At 39.4% G+C, this 20422-nt stretch overlaps 1 protein-coding gene across 1 annotated transcript in view; it reads left to right on the top strand.

Annotated features, from left to right (window-relative positions):
* DCT (dopachrome tautomerase) overlaps positions 1 to 20422 on the top strand; it is a 156374-nt gene that overhangs the window by 128427 nt on the left and 7525 nt on the right. The window contains exon 10 of the mRNA XM_063792606.1: positions 20210 to 20265. Coding sequence (XP_063648676.1) covers positions 20210 to 20265 — 56 coding nt within the window. The remainder of the gene's footprint in view (positions 1 to 20209; positions 20266 to 20422) is intronic.

The raw sequence follows: 20422 nt of genomic DNA, 5'->3' as shown, positions 1-20422 counted from the left end.
GAATGAATTGAGTTAATCTATATAACTTCTTTAGAACAGTGCCTGTCATTAGATGGGGTGGTTTAAACAACGGAAATGTATTTCTCACAGTTTGGAGGCTGGAAATCCAAGATCAAGGTGTCGGTAGGGTTGGTTTCTCCTGAGGCCTTTCTTCTTAGCTTGCAGGTAGTCATGCTTTTGCTGCCTCTTCAGTCTTTCCTCTGCGCATCTGCACGTGCCTGGGGTCTTTTCGTGTGTCCAACTTTCCTCTTCTCACAAGGGCACTGGCCAGGTTGGATTAGGACCCATCCTAACAGCCTCATTTTAACTTACTCACCTCTTTAAAGGTCCTGGCTCCAAATATGGTTCCTTTCTGAGGTACTGGGGGTTGGGACTTGAACATATGAATTTTGGGATTCAACTTGAAACAGAGAAGTTGCTCAATAATATTTAGGTTTTTTTTGAAGTTTTAGATCTGGGGTTACACATGCTTGTTTGTTACATGAATATTACATGTGTAATGGTGAGGACTGGGCTTCTGGTGTACCCATCACCCAAATATTGAACATTGTACCCAATGGGTAACTTTTCAACTCTCCCTCCCCTTCCACTCTCCTGCTTTTGGATTCCCAGTATCTGTTATCTCCTTCTTCATGTCCATGTCTGCCCATTGTTTAGCTCCCACTTATAAGTGAGAATATATGATATTTGATCTTCTGCTTCTGAGCTCACTTAGGATAATAGTCTCCAGTTCCACCCATGTTGCTGCAAAGGACATGCTTCATTGTTTTTTTATGGCTGCATGGTATTCCATGGTGTGTAAGTACCACATTTTCTTTTTTTTTTTTTCGAGATAGAGTCTCACTCTGTCACCCAGGCTGGAGTGCAGTGGCACGATCTCGGCTCACTGCAAGCTCCACCTCCTGGGTTCACGCCATTCTCCTGCCTCAGCCTCCTGAGTAGCTGGGGCTACAGGAGCCTGCCACCATGCCTGGCTAGTTTTTTGTTGTTGTTGTTTTCGTATTTTTAGTAGAGACGGGGTTTCACCGTGTTAGCCAGGATGGTCTCAATCTCCTGACCTTGTGATCTGCCTGCCTCGGCCTCCCAAAATGCTGGGATTACAGGTGTGAGCCACTGTGCCTGGCCATGTACCACCTTTTCTTTATCCGACCCACCACTGGTGGACACTTAATTAGTTCCATGACTTTGCTATTGTGAATAGTGCTGTGATAAACATCTGAGTGCAGGTGTCTTTTTTATAGGCTTTCTTTTCCTTTGGGTAGATGCCGAGTAGGGAGATTGCTGGGTTGAATAGTAGTTCTATTTTTAATTCTTTGAGATATTCTCATACTGTATGTTTTCCATAGAGGTTAAACTAATTTACATTTCCACCAGCAGCATATAAGCGTTCCCTTTTCTCCACATCCAAGCCAACATCGTTGTTGTGTGGCTTTTTAATAATAGCCATTCTGCTGTAGTCCCAGCACTTTGGGAGGCCAAGGCAGGCGGATCACTTGAGGTCAGGAGTTCAAGAGCAGCCTGGCCAACATGGTGAAACCCCTTTTCTACTAAAAAAAAAAAAAAAAAAATTAGCTGGTTATGGTGGGGGGCACCTGTAAAACCAGCTACTCCAGAGGCTGAGGGAGGAGAATTGCTTGAACCTGGGAGGTGGAGGTTGCGGTGAGCTGAGATCTCACCACTGCACTCCACACCGGGTGATAGAGCGAGACTCCATCTCGAATATATATATATATGTATACATATATATATGTATACATATATATGTATACATATATATATGTCAATTCTGATTAGTGTAAGTTGATATCTTAGGATGGTTTTAATTTGCATTTCTCTCATGATTAGTGATGTTGAGCTTTTTTTCATGTGTTTGTTGGCTTGTTGGCTACTTGCATTTCTTCTTTTATAAATGTTGCTATTATTCATAAAATCTTTTTGGAATACCTGATAGGTAAATCTAGTGCAGCAGGTTAGATTTCATGGATCAAGACAAGAAATCCTGGCTTCAGAACTCAAATATAGGCTCTTCAGAGTACATAAAGATATTTGAAAAGCTAAGTGGGACTTAGCTCTGTAAGCTCATTGCTCTTTCATTCATGGCAGAAGAACCTGTGTGATTTTTTGGTGCTCAGGTGGGTCACTGAGGTACAGGTGGTTCCAGTTGGCATCAAGATCTCTCACCACTGAGTGAGAAATGAAGAAAAGGAAGAGAGTGACAGAGAGGGAAGCACTTCAAGGAGATCCAACCATCCTGCTAAGCCCCAAAGGACACCATTGCCTTTTCCACTTGGTGGAGAGAGAACTGGAATGGAAATGGTGTGTGAAATGTTAAATGTGAGTGAACTTTAAGCAGTTGACATGGTGCTTCTGCTTCATTACCAATTGCATTTTTTTCTGCTAGTGAAGCCAGAGAAAATGTTCCCAGTTTCCAATTCTTTCTAAGAGATGAACAGCTTTAATGGCGGGCTCAGGTTGGACTTACCGCAGGCATACTTTGGATAATCAGAGCCTCCTGTTTTCTTGGTTTGCCTGCTGGGCTTAGCTTTGGGGTGGGAGAGAGGCAGAGGGGTTTGGGTGATTGGGAGGAAAAGAGCTGATTAGCTCCTCACTGCTCAATCTGGAGCTTGAGCTATTTACTGCCTTACAAAACAGGCAAGAGAAATGAAGAGTCTTCTCTCTGCTCAGCATGTGTCCAAATCCTTGGAGGCTTTGACTTAGAATTTTAACCTTCCAGAGGTCATTTATTTGTCTTTGTATATTTTGTTGTCTTTCACACATTTGACTGTTGTACTATAACATATTCTTCCAGAAATTATGCACTGACACTTTTGGCCTGCCTTACAAATTGCACATTGGATTTGCTTATACCGTTGAACCAAAAAAAATTGTGAGCTATGCTGTGCTGTGTGTCACCTGTCAGGTAACAGCTCAGTTTCAACAGAATTGTTAGGTTTTTCTCTCCTGCAGTATTTGTGCACCTATTTGAATATTTAATTTAATGTTTACCCCTTAATATTTTAGAAAAGTGAATGCCAAATGAAGCAAAAAAAAAAAAAAAGAGAGAGAGAGAAGGATTAATACTAGTGATAAATTTCACAAATAACACATGTGAGACAAAGATGGAAACCAAGTGGGGGTAGATTTAACTTCATTGGAATGCAAGGTGGTTATCTATGGATTTAATTGTGAAGAAAAAGAATAGAAAGAAATGCAAAGTCCTAAAAATATATCCTCAGAAATTACATCAAAATGGTGAGGTGTAATTAGGAATTTTTGTAAATATTTTAAACTCTCTGGAAATACATATTTATTGTTGAATTTTTATTTCCAGCTTCTTTGGATATTCCCTGTGATTAAAATTAGAATCCGCTGCTCTCAGATACGTGCTATTTGGCCAAGGCTAATTTTAACCTGCAATCCTAATCTGAACTATTTTTTTAATTAGGCCCTAAAACATAAAAATAATGTCTATTTATTTAAACGAAGGAAATAAGGCATTATACATCTCCCCTGCCCCCACTGGAGATTATACACTTCCTGAACAAAATTTAAAGAAACAAAGGCAGATAAAATTTTGCTCTTTTACCCCTCATCACTGTTATAAATTCAATACTTAACAAATGAAAATCGTATTCCTAACCCTGATTAAAAAGGCTTTTTTCCCCCCCAAAAAGTAACAGGCATGACTGAGATAGTAACCTTGGAGTCCAGATATGATTACATCTCTTTTTTTCCAGTTAATTGCTATGTGACCAGCTTGCTATATTAGTGGGAAATCTAGAATATCTTTCTGAGCTTTCCCCTGTTGAATTACTCAAAATTGCCTGAGGCTTATGTAGTCCTCAGTCTGATTTCCACCCCTACGAAGGAAGCACTGGTGATTTATTAATCTCCTCTTGCTGTTATTTCTCATTAGCCCATGGTGTGGATTTTGAAATCTGGCTGTAAACAGTTCAGCAGGTGACGCTGATCCACTCTATACTGCAAGGATCATGCACTGTTCACTCATTTGTCTACCGCTGCCTTCTCAGGGGTGCTGGACTTTCCCAGTGTGCAAGGTGTGGCCTCCTCTGCTGGCAGCTGTTGAGTTCAACTCTCTCAGTGCCACATTCAGGCCTTTCCCAGGGTACCAGTTATCTCAGGGTTTGGCACCTCTTGTTCCTGAACAAACTGATCCCTTTCCTGCAGAGAAAGGGGTGTGTTTTCTCTTTGGGCCCAGGAGCTTTTTCTTTTACAAATCTTAGAACTCAAAATGCTTGATTATACTTCTTTTATGGGTCAATGGCATTGCCTGTTCTTATTTCCAAGAGAGGCAAAACAGGATTTTTTTTTTTTTTTTGAGACAGAATCTCGCTCCATTGCCCAGGCTGGCATGCAGTGGCATGATCTTGGCTCACTGCAGCCTCTGCTTCCTGGGTTCAAGTGATTCTCCTGCCTCAGTCTCCCAAGTAGCTACAAGTACAAGCACCTACCACTACACCTGGCTAATTTTTGTATTTTTAGTACAGATGGGGTTTCATCATGTTGGACAGGCTGGTCTTGAACTCCTGACCTCAAGTGATCCACTCGCCTCGGCCTCCCAAAGTGCTGGGATTACAGGCATGAGCCACCGCACCCAGCCCCAAACAAGATTTTTCATGGGACCCATCCACTCCCAAAGGGATCCAGGCTCAGGGACTCACCTTCCTTAGGATGCCCCAGGTGATGTTCAGGTATCTTTCTCTTTGGAGCAAAGAAAAAGAAATCAACCCACATGACAAAATAAATTCAGTCTCTAATGGAGCATCTGGTTTTATAAGTCAACCCAAAGTTTGGATCCTGAATCTCTTCCAGGATTATTATAAACCTCTGAATTCTGTAAATATTGGTTATTGATTTTCTAGCAAAATTTCTTTGACTACTCCATGATTTCTTTTCTGATGGATTATTTACACCATTTTTTCCATCTGTCATTTTCAATTAAAATGAAAATATCCCACAGAGATGGAAGATGGAGGTAAAGAAGTATCCTTTTTTTTTGTTCCTAGCATCTTACTTGCTTTTTAAAAAAATCTCGTTCAACATAAACAGAAGTGATATTAATCACCTAAGCTTGTCCCTGTGTAGACCGTAGGAAATTTTGTGACTTCTTTTCCTGCCTATCCCTTTTCTTTCTCCCAATTTTCTAATCAGAAGGAAATAATTGTTGGTTACAGAAAAGTAAAAGGACACTAACAGTTATTCACTAACTGTTATTCACTGTGTTAGTGGGTAATTTAGTTAATGATCTATAGTTAACCACTTTATATGGTACATATATGCCTTTGCTTTGGGGCATAAGTATCATGGCAAAGTAGGCATAAAAATGGTTTTTATTACTAGCTCATATTTATATCAGAATAAGAACTAAGTCTCACCAGATTTTCAATAAGAAGATGTCAGATTGTCTAATAAATGGAGCTTGGATAAATGGCTAGCCATTTAAAAAATTATAAAGCTTGCCTCCTAACTTTATTCCTTTCACCAAAATAAATTACGGATGGATTAAAATTTAAATTTAAGAAAGAATATTATGAGAGTACTAGAAGAGAATGTAAGTCAATATATTTATAATGTAACGATAGGAAACACTGTTTCTAAGAACCACACCGAATTAGGAGTCAAAAAGTAAAAGATCAACAGATTTGACACCATTCAAGTGTGAAACATTTATGTTTTGAGCATTGATCATGTGTCAGGACTATTCTGGAAGCTTAGGATACAAAGTAATGAACAAAACAGAAAAAAAACGATTTCTTTACACTCCACTGGGCTCAGGAGGAGGGGTGAGACAGACAACACACAAACAAGTAAACTATATAATATACAATATGCTGAAAAATTCTTTAGAGAAAAACGTTGGAGAATGGTGCTAAGGAGTGCTCCATATACTCAACTTCCTACTCTACCTTCCTGCTGTGATGTCTAAAGGACAGTTTACACCTAACATGTCCAAAGCTGAGCCCTAGATAGTCCGCTCCCAATTCTGTTCCTCTCTGCATTGTCCCATTTCACTGAATGGCAACTCCATCCTTCCACTGGTCAAGCTAAAGTCGAGCTTCTCTCTTTTCCTCACATTCCATGTCTATACCATGAGTAAGTCTAGTCAGTGCTGTCTTTATGTAGCCCTATATGGGGTGTGGATCACCTCTTATCATCTCCAAGCCCCCATCACCTCTCTTCTGGACAACTGTAATTGCCTCCTAAGCAGATCCTGCCTCTGCCCTTGTCCTCACACAGCCTCCCTCAGCAGCAGAAGTCATCCTGTCACTCCCCATTAAAACCCCCCAGCTATGCCCCCCTCACTCAAGGAAAAGCCAAAACCTTACAATGACTTAAAAGACCCATGCGATCTACCTCTCTTCTTCCCTCTCTGAATTCATTCCTACAACTCCCGCTGTCTTGCTCACGCCATGCCAGTCATGCCGGTTTCCTAGCTGTTCCTCAATAGCATGTTATGTCTCAGGGCATTTGCACATACTGTTCTCTCTCTCTGGAATACTTTTCTCCCTGACACAGGCATGCTTGCTCTTTTACTTCTCTCATGATTTTACCCAAAAGCTACCTTCTTGGTGGGGTCTTTCCCGACCACCCTGCGTACAATTTCAATTCCCCACCTTGGCACTTCATATCCCTCTCTCTCATTTGTTTTTCCCTTTAACACTTAACATTATCTAACATCCTATCCCTTTCCTTATTCATTTTGTTTATTGTCTGTCTCCCACATATAAAGTAAGTGTCATGAATACAATGCCCAGAACAGTGCCTGGCACATAGAAATCACTTATTATATTATATTATATATTATATAATATATATTATAATATACTATATAATATATTATACTATATAATATATATTATAGATTATATATATTATACTATATAATATATATATTATTTGGATAATTGAATAAATAAATAATAACAGTTTAAATTATTTTATTCAGTGACCTTTAGGGAATTATAGATGCAAATTGCCACCCCAGAGGAAGTTCAGAGCTGGAAGTACTAGTTTGCAAACTCATCTGCCAGAAGTGATCACCAAATTGTTGAGATAGAGGTAATGAAATCAACAACATGGTCCTGGATGTCAGGAAAATGGAAAGGATTAAATGGCAAGGAGGAGGGAAAGACAAAGAGCTTGGGGAGAGCCAACATTGTGGGCCCAGAGACAGGAGACTGGGGACATTTAATCCCAAGTTTTCCATTGGCTAGCAGCTGATCTTGGGTAAGCAAGGTGAGGCAAGGTGACCTCTCGGTGCTTTATTTTGTCCATCTGTAAAATTGGGGAAGGAGGTGTTGGGATTAAATGATCTTGAAGACCCTGTCAAGCTTACAAGGAGAAACTCCGTAATACAACAGAAAGAACACAGAACACTGAACTAAAAGGCAGAGATCTGAGACTAAATTCCTTTTCTAAGCAGGGATTGACTTAATAACATGTATGAAAACATTTAAAAAGTTGCTGGCATGTAGAAGGGGTTCAGTGATCATTCACTGAATCTGAACTAATGTTTGCGAATCTGAAGTTTATGTTTTTTGATGATAAAAAGGAATGGAGGACCTTTTTGTTTCCATGCAATTTTTGCCTTACTTATCCTCAGAAGCTTTGGCTGACAAAGGTAAATAAAATGGAAAACAGAGAACAATTAAAAACACCAAAAGGACAACAACAAAGCGGAAGGAACACAAGAATCAATAATACTTTGTTCCTAGCACAGTTTAGTTACAGAGTTGGACACTGAATCTAGCTCTGAGTTTCTTAGCAGCTAAATTAAACCTAGGATTGCATCGCCTTCTATAATCAACAGTAGAGCCTCCTTCCGGGAAGCGCACATACTCATTGGTAGGGAAATTTCTTGCACATAACATATAGTTGGTCATGTCATTATGTCATTTGGAACACTGATAACTTTGGGCAGTCTCTTCATTCATGGTTTGGTAATTTATTGTGAACCAAAAAAACCACAAAGATGGAGTAAAGTGTTTTTGCTTGTTTTTGGATTCAGAGAGTGGGAAAACAAAAGTGTTTTTTTGTTTTGTTTTGTTGAGACCGAGTCTCACTCTGTCGCCCAGGCTGGAGTGCAGTGGCACAAACTCGACTTGCTGCAAGCTCCACCTCCCAGGTTCACGCCATTCTCCTGCCTCAGCCTCCTGAGTAGCGGGGACTACAGGTGCCTGCCACCACGCCTGGCTAATATTTGTATTTTTAGTAAAGACGGGGTTTCACCGTGTTATCCAGGATGGTCTCGGTCTCCTGACCTCGTGATCCTCTTACCTCAGCCTCCCAAAGTGCTTGGATTACCAAAAGTGGTTTTAATATGTAATAATATTATTAGCTGGGCACATACCAGCATGCCCAGCTAATTTTTTAATTTTTAGTGGAGATGAGGTCTTGCTAGCCTTGGCTTCAAGGAGTGTAGGGAAAAGCATGGGATCAAAAGTAACCTTAGTTCTCCTTAGCTTTTGGGAACTCTTATATTACTTTTGAACAAAGGACAGTCTCTACTGTTTAGCCCTCAGTTATGAGAATTTCATTAGTCCTAGTGTGAAAACAGAAACAATATTCTTAAGGTATAAAGGCACTACACAACTTGAATGCTTTAAACAGGTTGAGCATCCCAAATCTAAAAATCCCAAATCTGAAATACTCCAAAATCTGAAACCTTTTGAGTGCCGACATGATGCTACCAGTGGATAATTCCACACCTGACCTCGTGTGACAGGTTGCAACCAAAATGCAGATGCACAACACATAGTTTGTTTAGCAACGCCAAGGAAAAAAGACCCTCCCATCCCCCTTCGGCTGCAATATATCTTTTCTGAACATACCCAGATTCTCCTATGCAAGCACACCCACAAATGGTGGTAAAATGGTTCAGTGTACAGAAACTTTGTTTCGTGTACAAAAATATTAAACATATTGTATGAAATTATTATTGGACATACAGACTATGTGTTTAAGGTGTCTATGAAATATAAATGAATATCATGTTTAGACTTAGGTCCCCGCCATGAGCTATCTCATTATGTATATGCAAGTTTTCCAAAATTAGAAAAAATCTGAAATCTGAAACACTTTTTGTCCCAAGGTTTTTTTCTTTTCTTCTTTTTTTTCTTTTTTTGTGACAGGGTCTCACTCTGTCACCCAGGCTAGAGTGCAGTGGTGCAGTCATGGCTCATTGCAGCCTCAACTTTTTGTGCCCAAGTGATCCTCCCACCTCAGCCTCCTGAGTAGCTGGGACTACAGGCATGCACCACCATGCCCAGCTATTTTTTTTTTTTTTTATTTTTACTAGATATGAGGTCTTGCTATGTTGCCCAGGCTGGTTTTGAACTCCTGAGTTCAAGTCATCCTCCTGCCTCAACCTCCCAGAGTGTTGGAATTACAGGTGTGAGCCCTGGCTCCTGACCCCAAGCATTTTGAATAAGGGTTACTCAATCTATATATAGAAATGAGTCGTCTCCTCCATTTTGCCCCTGAAAATATTTAACAGAACCTCTCCTTCCCCTTCATACACTATCATATAATTGTTTTAAAAATTCTGAAAGATATTATGATTATGTTTCAAGCATTAATGAAAGATGTGGTGGGTTCTTACTAGACTCTTGATTTAGGACTTTATATGCCTTCAGGGAAAGAAAGCAGGGTTTGAAGAAAAGGTAAAATGGGGAGGAAAGTTAAATGACCCAAAAGTCAACTTGAACTTTATAAAGTACTGTACACATGTATTGGTTATTGATGCTGTGTAACAAATGGACACAAACTTGAAGGTGCAAAACAACAAACATTTATTATCTCATAGTTTCTGTGGGTCTGGAATCCAGGCACAGAATAGCTGTATTTTCTGCTCAGGGTCTCACAAGGCTGCAATGAAGGCAGCAGCCAGGGCTGATGTCTCATCAGAGGCTGGACTGCGGAAGGGTCTGCTTCCCAGCTCACATGGTTATTGGCAGCATTCAGTTCCAGTGGCCTGTTTGACTGAAGGCCTCAGTTACTTGCTGTTTGTCATCTGGATGCTACTGGGCCTTACCAACATTTTTGCTTGTTTCTTTAAAGCTAGCAAGGGGGAGAAACTTTTGGCAAGATAAGTATCACAGTCTTATATAACATAATTTCATAATTCACACACCTCATGTACTTGCTTTTACCTTTGCTATTTTCTGTTGGTGAGTGATATGGTTTCACTTGAGGAATTCTTCCCTGATATGTTTTGGCTCTGTGTCCCCACCCAAATCTCACCTGGAATTATAATGTCCACAATAGCCTCATGTCAAGGGTGGGATCAGATGAAGGCAATTGCATCAGGGGAACAGTTTTCCCCATACTGTTCTAGTGATAATGAGTGAGTCTCATGAGATCTGATGGTTTTATAAGCATCTGACATTCCTCTGCTTGCACTCATTCTCTGTCCTGCCACCCTGTGAAGAGGTGCGTTCCACCATGATTATAAGTTTCCTGAGGGCTCCCCAGCCATGCAGAACTGTGAGTCAACTAAACTTCTTTTCTTTGTAAATTACCCAGTCTCAAGTACTTCTTCATAGCAGTGTGAGAAAGGACTAATACAGTTAGAAGTAAGTGAAAGGTGCCATGCACATTCAAGTGGAAGGGACCACACAGGGGCATGAAACTGGAGGCAGGAACCATAGGGACCACCTTAGAGTCTGTTTGCCACAAGACACAACTATATATAGCAATCCATTTCAAATTTAAAAAGCACAAATGATTTTGGAAGGACAATCAAATCTGCAAAGCCAAACCATCAATTAATAACCATGTCTGGCCTCTGCTTTCTTACTCTTCCTTCCATCCACCTTTCAGAGCCTTCCGCCAGCATTATCCTCCATTTGGTTTTTCTCCTCTCACCACCTGCACTCACAGTTTCTGGAAATTGCTTCCTCTCATTTTCTCAAGTTTAAACTCTCATTCTCACCTACAGAGTTCAAATAACGGCACCTCACATGAAATCCCCTATCCTCCCTCATTGTCAAAGATACTTGTGTGGCTGCTTCTAAAACAGGCTCTTTTCCTTCCTCCTTCCCTTGTTATGTTTATCACCCTGACCCAACTTCAATCTTTCTGCTTTGAGCAGTTTTTCACTTTATACGCTGGAAATCCTCTCTTTTCTTCAAATCATTCCCTACAGGCACCATTGATTTTGAAACACCTGCTGATGTTCATCTCTTTCTAAAGGTGTATGTATTTTTCAGAGCTGAGCTGATCTGTGTGGCATCTCACTCAGATCCAGATTTCAGATTTCTTTCTTCCTTTTTTTTTTTTTTAACATGAGATCATCTCAGTGCCTTTTTAAATGACTTCCTGCAATTTGCTCAGCTAGTTCTAGGTCCAGAGCTTCCTTTTTGATAACTGGGACCAATCCAGGCTGAGTGACCACATTCACTGTTGCAAGGGCTTATTATTCTCCTGGAAGTAGTTCCTTGTTTCAAGATTACCCTTTCTAGGTTAGTGAGTGTTTTCCATAAATAATTCTAGAAGCCACACATGGGTTCCAGATGCATGGCCCAGCCTGAGCTGGGTACCAGGGCCAGCTTCATTGGTGTGTTACTTGTACAGTTTCACAGGGTCTCATGCTCAGAAGGGCCCTGGGCTTGCTTCAATGCTCCATTATCATTATCTTGAAATTCTTGATAATTTTATCTTTGAACTTGTACTTTGTATATAAAATATGATGGGACAATGCAACATGTATGTGAGCAGAAGATAGGTGCAAAATATACATGTCTGCTGTTCCTTGTCACCTCTTTCACTTGTAGCATTTGTAATGTCCCATGAGTACAAAACTCCAGGGAACCTATGATGTGTGGGAGTTCAGTGAGACTCATAGTTAGTATTAGTAAACACGTCACAGCTATGACTAAGCAGGGGTGCTGACACACAGAGGGACCATGTTTCCATTTGAATGAGAATTTGCTTCAAATGCAATAAGAAGGCAATTCTAAGTAAGACAAATGACTAAGGAAACTTATCGTATATTTCCTCACTTGTATTACTTCCGTATTAGTCAACCACTTACCCTGAAAATGACATAAAAAGAAAAGAAAAAAATAGAAAAACCCATAGTTATTTTTCCTTTCACTTCTTCCTTCCTGTTCAGTAGGCTAAAGATAGAGCATGTTGGTAGAATCTGTGAGTATCAAGAAATGAAATAAAAACTCTTGAGTTTTGTGCAGTGTTTTCACTGCTTTGATAAGAACAAAATACATACGCATGTACAAACTATGAAATACGGATTGTGTAATTTCAGGGATTTCTGTTAAATGCACGTATATTTTCATTTAAAACTGGCAGTGCTCGATTAAAAAATGAACGATAAAGTGTGTGCTAATATTTTAATTTTCTTAGAACAGCATTAAATAGCAAGTTAAAAAAAAAAGTGGCATGGCAAATTAAGGAAGAGAGACCATAGGAGAAAGGAAAAAGGTTTATATTTTAGCGACTATAACTGTACTTTTTTCCTACATAAGGCATCCCATGTTTTCATTTTCAGTGGGCCTGGTAAATTATGTAGCTATGCCTGCTGGGGGTGCTGACTGAGATCGGAGTTAAATTCCCTCTATTCTACAAAGGCATATGTGACATCAGTGGAATTCCCAGGCCATCAAAAGTCTAGAAGAAGGCTTCCAAGTATTCCTTTGGATATAGCTCATGTCGCTACCTCTCACTCCTTAGAACACAGTTAAAGGCACACCAAGATATTAATTTTCTCAGTCCTCAGGGTTATGAGCAGGACCAAAGCTGGTCAAATCATCCACTGACATCAGAAAGCCACATATATAGAGGGAAACATTGTGTTAGAAAGGTCTAGTTGTGGTTGAGATCAAAAGACTTGTTAAAAAAAGCTATAAGATGCTAAAGAGAAAACCAGAGAAGACATCTCCATTAAAATGGATGTGACTTAACATCAAGACTATTGCAACTGTTATCAGTTTTGGTTAGAGTCAACCGAGTAGGGAAGCACATGAAACAAACAATTTTGATGACAGTTGATTCTCATTATTTATGGAAGTTATGCTCTATAATTGTAGTGAAGACTGAGTCATTGCCCCTAGGGGGAAATACAGGGTTCCTACAAGCCTCTGGTCATAACATTTTAATCAACTGATAAACATATAACTATTTAATTGTGTTTCTGTTTAAAGACATCTTATTTAATATATATAATTTACATTATTGATTCATTAACTTTCAACTTGCCACCACAAACACTGTAACATGCCTGAACGAAGCTTATCTAACACATGCATTTTCTCTGTAAGACACCTCAAGAACTCCTCAGCTTTAGGAACACTACACAGCACTTCAGCACCACATTTGGTGGGGGACATTGTAAACAGCAAAATCAACAGAAAGCACAAAACTGAGAAAAAGTTGGTACTAAATAGACCGTGAAAAGAACACTAGTTTTAGTATAAGAGTTGAAATGAGAAGGCAGAGCATCACCTTGTTGAACCTCAGCTAGAATGTGGGCATCAGATGACTTAAATTTGTCACCGCTCTGTGCATATGCCTGTCTGCAAATCACTATGAAAATGAATTTTAATGAGTAGGTGAATTAGCAAGTATGAAATCTGCAAGTAATGAATTACAAAAACACCAGTACTATATTTAATTCCTATACTTAGTGAGGTCTTTCAAACCACCAGATTTTGGCCTCTTTGTGGAGGAAAATGAAATAAATAACATGAAGTGAGTTGGTAGTATGGCATACTTATTTCATATAATTCTTATAAGAATAGATAAGGGGCTAAAAACTTTTCCTCTATCATCTTAGGTTTAGTGCCAGGCCTATGAATTAAACTGATAAAAGACAGGTTAAAAGAAGAAAAAAAACCAGAGCCTATTTACACATGGTATATGTAGGACATGAGGGAGAACTCACTGATGAGTAACTCAGAGGGCTGGTTAGAATTGAGAGCTTATATACCATCCTAACAGAGGGTGATAAATTCTGGAGACCTAGATAAAGGAAAGGGGGATTGGGGCTCCTAGGGGAGGTAAGTTGTGGGAAGGTGACTAAAAATATATAATAGATAAGAGTTGTTTGGTAAGATTGTTATGCAAATAACAGCCCTCTCCTCTTTCTAGTAAGGAAGATGTGAACACCTTTACAAATAAAAATTTGTGTCAACTTTACAATGGGAAATTTATGCCCTACTTTTAGGCAAAAATGGGGAGGAGGGAGAATTCCTCTTATGTGTGGTATTTCTCAATTGTCTTCAGCTCAAAATAATTCTTATGTGAAAGTGGCATATTTTGGGGTGGCATATTCTGACCATCTTCAGATAAAATAGACAATTATTATGGCAGAACAAATGAGCATGTTTTTGTTGTTTTTGCTGTTATAACAGTTCTTAACAGATCATTCAATACAATTATGCAAACTAAGACATGGATAAAATTTTCACAGATGTGAGAAGTGTATCAACGGTGTAAAAGACTATTCCAGAATTAATTCTTGCTTTTCGTCTTGGGTTTTAATAAACGCAGCAGGAAAAATCTCCTGGGTCAATGGTCTGAATAGATAGAATGTTTACCTGAGATGCTTATCTGGTAAGCTCTCAGGATTTGCTAGTAAGTAGTTTGTAGGGACTCTAAGTCCTAGTTTGAAAATGGGGATTAGCAAGTAGGTTAAGGGTTTAGGTTCTCACGTTCACGGTGATTTTAAGAAAGGGGTTACAAACTGGTTTTGGGGAAGGAGATTTTTGCTCTCAGACCTGTTTTCTTTACCAGCTGTGTGCGGAATGAATGCCTTGGAATTGCACAGGAATCCCTTTAGGTGGCGCTAGCTCATGCTGCTTAGTCGCAGCCAGCACCTTCCTTGTTGCCTCATACTTTGCAGTTGCTGCAATTGCATTACCTGCTTGGTCAAGGAGGCAGTCCTGCAGGCCACACTCAGAAGCTACTAGGCTAAGTATTAACTGCACAGAAGCAAGAGCCCTTTGCCCTAGGACTGGCGCCTTCATCACTCTTTCCTCCCCTCTTGCCAAAGGTAGAAATTTGCTTTGCTGGGTGTTTTTTTTTTTTTTTCCTACGTCACTCACAGCCTTCACTCTTTCTTGAGTTTGAGGTTTTTTTTCACATCATTTGGATCTCCCTCATTCAAACTGAGGAAAGACTTCTTACTAATAGCAATAAGGCACATTCTTGGGGAAGTCAGATGCCTGAGGATTTAGGGGTACTTAACTCTTTTTCCTTTTTCATGCTTTACAACTGTGATTAAGTCAGTGCAGACCACCTGTCACCATTTCTTACTGCTTAATTAAGAAACATCTCAGAATTTTCTCCCTATTAGTTTCAGGCAGATTAGAAGGGAAAAATATTTTAACAGATGCTAAAGAGTCTTTCCAATGATTTGAAGATTAGGAGAGTGCCTTTTATAGAGCTCCCAAAGTGTTCCCTGGCTGCTTCTGCCAGAATTGAAAGAAATTTAGTGGCTGAGTACTTAATGAAAAGCCAAGATGCTCTGACAAAGAACTCCTGGGCAACTATTACTGTAGCTCCAAAGAGTTATTGCAAATTAAATTTTATTCTTGTCCTTTATGATCTATATCAGGCAGTAGGTGTAACAGCATGACTGAAATATTCTTGTCTTACACTTTTGTTAATGAAAGCACCCATTCATTAATATATGTGTACCAGCAGGAAATATGAAATGGTGTGCTCCAGTTGAAAAGCCAGATATTGTATTGTCAACTTCGTAGGCAAAAGGCAGGGTAAATACAATTAGAGTTCGGGGACAGGGTAATTACTGTCTCCATCTGGTAACGCGTTCTTTATCTGAGCTCAACCGTCTTACGGGTTTTAAGTGCTTATGGGACATCTTGCTAGGCAACCTAATAAAGGATTACTTTTTAAATGTTACCTTGAAAGCTTTTCAAGATTGCCTTTGTCTAACAACACAATATCACATCTGGTATGATTGCCATCGCTGTAAAGCAAAATCTTTTAATAGTATTTATTAAGTACTTCCCAAAGATGCATAATCACCAACATGAGTTGGTGTTAATAGAGAGTCATTAGTCAGCTCAGTTTTCAATATTTGTGGAAAAGCAGGCTCAGCAAGAAACGTATAATGAATGTAAAGCAAATACAAAACACAACATCCCTGCGGTCTGACTCCTTTTCCCGATGGATGGGAACATCACATTTCACAGTCTAGCTGCTTGGTAATTTCTGAACACTGTCTCTAAAATATTTGGCATGAAATATCATGAGCTAAAGAAGCACGAAGAACACAGCAGCTAAAGGGAGCCTTATGGGGAGAAATGGTATTTACTTTAATGACCATGACTTAGGAAATTGCCATATTCCATACTGGGTTAATAAAGGCTTGGGGCAAAGTGGAGAGTGAATGGCAACCGTGCTGGCTGAGAGTGTGGAGGAAATGTCAAGCACCTTCTCATTGTCACTGGAACATCAGAACTCTCCACTCCCCTCTGCTCCTTCCCGGAGCCTCACAGCCCAGAGCAGGGCTGGGTAAGAAAAAAAATTGTGATTAGGGTAATTCAGCAGCTGGGAAGGTATTTTCTGACAGTTCTGCAGATAATGGAGTGTTGTACACAGGGTAATAAGCAGAGAGAGTGTGATTGTAAGCTATAATTCAGTCAAGAGGTTAGATGATCTCATAAACAGTCAGCACAAAGCCACTGTGGTTTGTCTTAATATTATCAGGACCTTAAGATTGAACAAGAACTTTGCTACTCAATATTTTGCCGAGTTTGTTCCTTTGGAGTATGGAGTGGGGATGGGAACCAGGTCTCCATTTGATCAATTATTCTAACCTGTGTATATTTATGTGCATGTACATATGGCTTTATGTATATCCTGTCAGGGCTATGCATTCTCCCCAGACCCCAGGGTACATAGAGGAAACACAATTTAAAAAATCTTGACAGAGTAACAGCATGTATAAAAATGAGATGATCATTGACTATTTTTCATGCACTTTGTTTGCATTAGAGCCCACACTAGATCATTATTTCCAAAAGGTAACCTCTCTCCTTCCTTTATGCTACTGCAGAGCAGGGAATACTTATCTCTCTTCATTCCAAACACTGTGCACCTTTTCAGGTAGCCATAGTGTATATTCAGCTTTGGCGATGGCAGCATTTTTCTATCTGCTAATTTCTAGCTGTATGGGACCTTGAGGTAGTCATTTAACTTAGCTGTGCTTCAATTTCCTTATCTGTCTACTTAGGACAACAATAGTACCTACTTTTTTTTTTAGAATGTTTTATTTTTAGAATAAGATGAATTAATACATGGCAAGGGCTTAGAACAGTTCCTAGGCATTTCTTATTACTAGTGTTGCTTTTGTTATTACTTTTTGGTAGGTGGTGTTATTTTCTCCTTGAGCAGACAGAGTATGTCTTGATCAATTATATATCTTTCCAAACATATATCATAGTACAGTGCACAATAATAAATGAATTGCATTTAGATCTTTGGCTAGATTTTAAAAGTTTGGGGTAATATTTTAAATTCTAGTAGAAATCTTTGTCTCTACCCTGTAGACAATACAAGTGTACACATTTGTGCCCAACTGATCTTTAAAGAATAACTTTAGGAATAGGTAATCTTGCAAAAGCAAGCCTGGAGTATCCTTTGAAGGGCTGAGTGATTTAATCAAAGGGTAAGTTCCTTTCTTCCAGTAGCTGTCAATCTAAGAGGTACCTTTTAATATGTTGGGTATCAGTAGGTGGCACTTTTTATATCACACTTTGTTCTCTTTGGAACACATCCTCTCACATGTTAAGTGGAACAGCACAAAGATCTCATAAATCCACTGTAGGAATCAATTGGAAAGTATTGCAAGTAGTTTATAACTGAATTAGTAAAATATGTGAATGACTTTCTGTAAGTTTGAGTGGATTCATTATGAGTTTTATGGTAATTTCATACCCATCACTTCCTTGCATTCTGGTATGCTCATCTGAGTGGGAGAGAAAGGGGTGGGGTTACATTTAGTGCAATTAAATGTAAATAAATTATTGGTACTACTTGATGTGAATATCATGTGTCCTGTGGTATGGATGGCCAACCCAGAAACAGGGCTCAAGCAATTGATCATAGATGTGAGTCAAAACCAAAAGAAAATGTTAGCAGAGCATTTTCAACTTATCAACAACTTAGAACAATTTAGCTGAAGTGGTTGTGGGACTGCTAAGATTGGCAGGTAAAGAAAACAAGCCTCAAATTACAACCCTCTAGCAGCAGCAAATGGAACCAAAATACAACTTCTAGGGTGGCACCCATTTTCAGTGGTTTTGTTCACTGACATATCCAGCAAAATTGCTGAAAAGGAGAAGGGGTCAACCACCTGGGATCAAGTTTCAAGTGTGGCTTATTTTGAGATGAAAGCATGCTGGCGTTTAGAGCTGGGCATTTGTGAACTGGGATTATCTAGCATACTTGGCAATGTCTAAGTTGTTTTTGGATTCCTGATTCTGATTCCAGATTTCTTTCAATATAACAAGTAGGTAGGGAGATTTAAATAGGAAAGCCACTGGTGAATAACATTACCCGTTACTTTCTTCAGCTGGGTGGGTGTTTTGAAAAATTATTAGGTGTCATATACATTAGAGTGTAAATTGATCATGTGAATAGCCATTATTTATACCTAGGGTGACCATAGAATTTACCATTCAAGTGAAGGACAGCATGGAGAGTGAAAGGGTGTTGTTAATAATAATACTGGGACAACAGACATAATGGGGACTGTCTGAGACAATTTGGGACATATGGACTTTTTATTTACATATGGTGAGTGAAGAAGAGTATTCATTCAACACACCAGAGTTCCTATGTGATTTCTTTTTCAGTTTTTCATTAAGTACCATTATTTTACATTATTTGTAGAGAACCTTCCCTTTCTATGACAGGAGACTTTCATAGTAGAGGTTCAGAAATGGTCAAATGAATATATAGGAAACTTATCACATGTGTCAGTAGTACTGGATTTTGGTTTTTCCCTCTTTTTAAATTTTGCTCCCCCCACCCCCGTGCCATTCTATGGCACTCCCTCCTTGTTCATGAGGTACAAACAGGGGAAAGATCAAAGGCTTGCCCCAGGGGAAGGAATATTTCAGATGTGGAGGAAATCTCTGTTCTTCCCTAGAGAAAGCCCTTTTGCTTGCCGATTTCTCCTGGCTCATGCTCTCTGTCCAATAATGCATTACTCAACGTAAAGTTTTTCCTTTTCCATTAAAAAAACCCCTTAAGTTCAAACACAAGCACAATCACAGAACCTTCAGCTGTATAAAAATAGCCTTCGTGCACTAATTCATATGCAATAGTTCAAACAAACAAAAACCAATACAATCATTCCTGTGTCACTAACAGGATTTTCATAAAACTGTTTGAGTGAAATTTCTTGGGCTTAATATAATTTTGGGACTTCTAGTTTTTTTTCACACATGGAAACTCAGTATATAATAGCTCACAATATATGATTCAGAAGTGGAGATGAATCGGAAGACTGTTGGGGTATCGTTCTACCAGGCTCAGCTTGAGAACTAGTGGCTGGGTCCCTGCAGCTGAACTACTGGGCTGGTTCCATAACCTAGTAAGAGGTTGGTAGGAACAAGAATGATTTACATTCAAGTCCTTACAGTTTGGGTGAGCTGGGGGTAAGGGAGAGAAGAAGAAGAAAAGGAGAGAATAAACAAAAATAAGGTGAGAAGATCTTGGCTCCACTGTGTAGCTTCTCTGATCTGTACCACAGGGTCAGTAGCTCCTGCCTACTTCATGGAGATGTAGTGAAGATTATGAAAGAAAATGATTTGAAAGCTCCCTTTAGGATGAAATGCTTTATGTAAATATAAGGCATGTTTTATCAAGAAACAGAAATAAACAGAGCTTTGTAACAAACCTTTCCCTAACGTGATCATCACCTTTATGAAATGTCTAGAGCAGGGGTCCTCAACCCACTGGCCACAGACTGGTACTGGTCCGTGGCCCGTTAGGAACCGGCCGCACAGCAGGAGGTGAGTGGCAGGTGAGCGAACATTGCCACCTGAGCTCTGCCTTCTGTCAGATCAGCGGTGGCATTAGATTCTCACAGAAGCACAAACCCTATTGTGAACTGCACAAGTGAGGGATTTAGGTTGCATACACCTTATAAGAATCTAATGCCTGATGATCTGTCACTGTCTCTCATCACCCCCAGATGGGACTGTCTCCTTGCAGGAAAACAAGCTCAGGGCTCCCAGATTCTGCATTATGGTGAGTTGTATAATTATTTCATTATATATTATAATGTAATAATAATAGAAAGAAAGTGCACAATAAATGTAATGCACTTGAATCATCCTGAAACCATTACCTCTCTAATCCTAGTTCATGGAAAGATTGTCTTCCATGAAACTGGTCCCTGGTGTCA

This window comes from Pan troglodytes, chromosome 14 (genome assembly GCF_028858775.2).
Source record: "Pan troglodytes isolate AG18354 chromosome 14, NHGRI_mPanTro3-v2.0_pri, whole genome shotgun sequence".
Classification (NCBI taxonomy): Eukaryota; Metazoa; Chordata; class Mammalia; order Primates; family Hominidae; genus Pan; species Pan troglodytes.
This window is presented reverse-complemented; position numbering and strand designations above follow the sequence as displayed.